We start from the raw sequence: 4,608 nt of genomic DNA, 5'->3' as shown, positions 1-4,608 counted from the left end.
CCTCATATTTTATATAAATTAATTGTATTTATATATTTATATAATGCATTTACAAAAATATCATTAGCAACAACAATTAGCATCTAAGATAAAATAAATGAAAATAGCAGCCGGTGTAAAATATTTCACATACATCTATTTTTTACTTTTACTATAAAAAAAAGTTTCTTGTTTTAGTATTTTGTTAGCTATGGCAACTATTTCTCAATTTATCAGTCCATGTAATTTTTAATTTATTTTATAAAACATAAACATTATATTTTCCTTTCTCCATTTATAAAAAAAAATATGAAGCATAAAAATGCATCCCTGACTTAGTCATTCATTTAGAAATTAACGCTACAAGTTTACATACAACTACATTAATCTTAGTAAAAGATGTTTTTGATGTGCATGGTTCTAAGTTAATGCCAAATAAACACAGATATTGGTTATAGCTTTTCTTGCTATGATCCAGACAAGGTGTTACTTGTGTGTGTGTGTGTGTGTGTGTGTATCTTGAATTTCCTAAAACCAAAATGGTTGTGAGGGATGCTAATTGCTAGCTGTCAGGAAACTTCTTCAAGCTAGGGCTTCTTATCAATTATTTCTCAATCAGGAGTTTTTATTTTATCTTATTCATTCATATTTACTAGGGTTTCAGATATTAATTTAATGTTTTTTCAAGCAAAAACAAAAAACACTACTAAAAGCAAAAGTTGTCAAACACCCCCCCCCCCTTTAATTAAACTAGATGTATTACTTGAACAACACATTAAAATTGATATTATTTAAATGTTTCAAGAAATGAAAACAGCATATTAAAATAAAAATGGAAGTCATATTATATTAATAAGTGATTATCAATAAAGACGATGGAGTATGAAGGTGATTACTTTTTAAATAGATGGAAGATGGAGGTGATCACTTTTAAATGCTGAAGATATTTCTGTAACAAATAAATAAATAAATCTGTCGTGCCCAAGATCCTGGCTAAATTGGCAAAAACAAGCCCAGTCTACGAGTCTTGAACAGGGTGAAAGTTATTAAATAAAAAAATATTCGGAAGTCGCTAGAAAGTAGAAGCAAAAACAATAATGCGAAATCTTATTCAAAATATTCCCTGAGAACAGTTGTAGAAAAAATCTCAACCATTGAATTTGTGGGATCCATCCATGAGATTCCCTCGCAGGGTTGGACTTGCAATGGGGGGGCAATTTTTCATTGAAGCATGGAAAACAGATTTTGAACCAGTATGCATCTGAGAAAGATGTCCTAAAGAGCCATGATTCCACAGTTTAATTATGCTGCAGTGCTCAGTGTCCAGAACTTCAATTAGGACAGGAAGGATCCTAATGCAAATTAAAAGCAGGACCTATATAAATCCAGGGGCAAAACAATGACTTTTGCTGCGATAACTAGTTGCTCAGCACTGGATGCTATAACATTCTCCACGAAAGTATAGAACAGTTTTGTTCTCTTTTAAAAACTCTACCCATTTTCCTTTTTTTTAAAATGAAAAATTCTACCAGATGTCTAGAACATAGAAACCAAAGTAATCCATACCTCAGGCAATATGCTCTGCCAGAGCAAGGATCTTGACATGCTTTTTTTTCCTCAGCTCATGTGGAACTGGCCCAAAAACCCTGCTCCCCACTGGCTGGCCTTGCTTGTCAATAATCACTACTGCATTATCATCGAACTTGACCTCACTCCCATCACAACGGCCACGCTGCATTGCAGCACGCACTACTACACCTCGCACAACCGCGCCTTTCTTCACTTTTCCATTTGGAGCAGCTTCCTTTACAGAGGCAATGATGGTGTCCCCCAACCTTGCCCCTTTCCTCCCCTTCAAAGGTTGTATGCACATCACCTTTTTTGCTCCTGAGTTATCCACAACCTTGAGAACAGTCCTCATCTGTATGAAAGTTCTTTGATGCTGTAAAAGTGTAGCAGGACATTCAGACCATGATCATGAGGAAGATAACAGAGAAGAAAAATATCTGATCCTAGCAATAACTGATAATGTTAGGCATTGGTTGAGATAATCTACGTCCCTCAACATGCAAGAAACACCTTTCTCCCTTGTTTTAAGTACTCTCGAGGAAAACTAGGCACAATTGTAAATCTCTTGAATCGAAGGGAGGGAAACATGGCTTTTTCAGGAGAACAAGTCTCTTCCCAGCAGCCATTCACATAGAAAATAGCAGAACTCCTTCACGATTTCAGAACCCAGTAAAAAAAGCCATTTTACTTGACAGTTTCTTGCACATCTAAATGCAACCTTTTCAAGTATATAGGAAATATACCTCAGAATTTCTGATACTTCCATGATACAAGACACTTGATTAAATCAAAGTACATAGAGAAATAATCTGACCTGAGATAAGAAATTGCTCCATGTCATTCGAGTGGCTGTGCTCAGTAAATTAGAAACATTGGTACCAAGGCCCCTGAACAATGAACAGTCCCCTAGTTTTGTTTTCCAGTACATCATACAAAAAATACAGTAAGTGGATATATAAAATTTTGTTACTTAATCATGCAAACTAAACTAAGTTCTTGGTTTTCATGAAAAGAAATCAAGGACATAGCATCACCAAGAAGTTAAAATAATTAAGCAAGTACAAAAAATGCTCAAGAAAGCTAAAAAATATCCATATTTGGCTGACTGTCTCATGCGTAATTTATTTTCATAGCTACTTGGCAAGGAACAAAAATTTAAGGAGCAAGCCATCAAAACTCCATACCAAATGAACCAATAATTTTCCATGCTATTATAGCTCAAGTGAATAACCGTGTGACAGTTACAGTAAATACAACCTTGGGATGTTATAGAACATGGCAGACTTTCATTGTTCTTAAAATGTGGCAAAGCTGTCCAACACAAATAGTCCTTAAGCATCACTATTATGATCCCCCAAATCCAAGTGCCCCATGTTGCACGAGGTGAAATAAAGCTACATCATAATTCCACTAACTGCAGCATTCTATGTATCATGGTAAATTTAGGGTTTCAAGTACATTTTTCTAATACATCCAACCAGCATGAAGAAGTTGAAAAGGAATCAATGTAGGACTTCAAGGTCTTCATTATCGAAACCTAAAACCCAAGCTAAATGTCTCCTAAGGATACCTAATTCAACTGAAAACAAGCAGACAACTTATAGTCTCATCAACAAGCTTAAGATGCACACAACCCAAGCCTTTTGAGCTTCAGATAGCTGCTTGCCTTGAGCATGGATTTGAATCTAAAATCCCCAGAGTACAAAAAAAAAACTTACAAAGACATGTTGAATCCTAATATTGTATATTCTCCTAAAATGAACATCCAAACTCCTTAACTACGAAAAGATTAAAACTCTCAAGAAAATCAAGCTTTAAAAAATGTGCACAACACCGCATCACAGAAACTCGCATAAATGAAATGAAAGAAAGGAAACCCTAACAGAGTAACAGGGATTCACGCACCACGAGAGCATTTAGAAACGAAACTGGCAGCCATTTCTCTAAAAATCTTGGGCTCAAACGAGGAGAAGACAAGGTTGCCGAAAGTTAGAGTGATGGCTGCTTGGAATGTGAAGTGTCTGTCTAGAGTACAGAAAGGGAGGGTTCCTCCGTTATTTTATTTATTTCTTTCTTTCTTTCTTCTTCAGTATTTTGAACTTGGACTAGGTCTAGGCCCCTCCCTATCAATAAAGCATATTATAATTATAATTATTTATATCATAATTATAATTAAAAAAAAAACGCTGAGCCATGTGGATAAAGTAATGCAGCTAAATTCATTGTTCTACATGATTGCAGCGGTGTAATTTTTTTTATTTTGGTTAAAAAAAATTATCTTGATTGAGTTCTTATTAAATAGGTAACCCGTATCATGAAGCAGTTTGATCTTTTAATGCAAAAAAATAATATTTAAATAATAATAATATGAAATAAATTATGTTAAATTTACTAAAATACAACTCAGTATATAAGATCAAAATTACATGTAGAAAGAAAAGCCAAAAGAAATCGTAAAGTTCAAGACCTAATAACTTAATATAAAAAAAATCAAAAAATAAAATGACGAAGAAGAAAACCCAAGTCAACTCGACCTAACTTGATAAACTTACAACCACTATATGAGATTTGTAATAAAAAAAAATTTAAAAGAAATACCTAGCAAAAACAACAAAGTTCAACAAAAAAACTTCAAAAAAAAATCTGAGCTAACCCGGGTTAGTTTTACCAACTCGCCATTATAATAACCAAACAGAAAGAAAAGCAAAAAAATGACAAAGTTTAAAGACAATTTATTTCATGCAAAACGATGAAATTTAAAAAAAAAAAAAAACCTCATAAACAAATCAAGAAAAAAAAAATCAGACTCCCAAAAAAAGCACTTAGCAAAATATACCAAAGTTTAATAAAAAAAAATACTTAGTAAGAAAATGCAAGTTAACTCAGGTTAACTTTACCACCTCATACTCAGGATAACTCATCACGTGTTGGTGTGTGCAGCTGTTTTTAAATAATATTTAATAAAACAATATCAAGGGTCAATAATTCAATGGCAAATGATAAAATAAAAAAAATTAATTTAAAAAAACTCGAGTCAACCTAGGTTAACTCAATTAACTT

At 33.3% G+C, this 4,608-nt stretch overlaps 1 protein-coding gene across 2 annotated transcripts; it reads right to left on the bottom strand.

Moving 5' to 3' along the window:
• Positions 1-925: 925 nt before the first annotated feature.
• On the bottom strand, positions 926-3,646 carry LOC7475377 (50S ribosomal protein HLP, mitochondrial). Of its 2 annotated transcripts, XM_024609603.2 has the most exons (4): positions 3,454-3,646; positions 2,363-2,454; positions 1,546-1,921; positions 926-1,331 (listed from the first exon to the last, which is right to left on the bottom strand). In XM_024609603.2, the coding sequence occupies exons 1-3, from the start codon at positions 3,485-3,487 to the stop codon at positions 1,547-1,549; spliced, it is 501 nt and encodes a 166-aa protein (XP_024465371.1). In that variant the 5' UTR covers positions 3,488-3,646; the 3' UTR covers positions 926-1,331; position 1,546. The 2 variants fall into 2 exon arrangements, with proteins under 2 accessions (XP_024465371.1, XP_002315564.1); XM_002315528.4 differs by having other exon boundaries at positions 926-1,921.
• Positions 3,647-4,608: the final 962 nt, after the last annotated feature.

This window comes from Populus trichocarpa, chromosome 10 (genome assembly GCF_000002775.5).
Source record: "Populus trichocarpa isolate Nisqually-1 chromosome 10, P.trichocarpa_v4.1, whole genome shotgun sequence".
Taxonomy (NCBI): Eukaryota; Viridiplantae; Streptophyta; class Magnoliopsida; order Malpighiales; family Salicaceae; genus Populus; species Populus trichocarpa.
The sequence above is the reverse complement of the archived record's forward strand: the minus strand, read 5'-3'. Positions and strand labels throughout refer to the sequence as shown.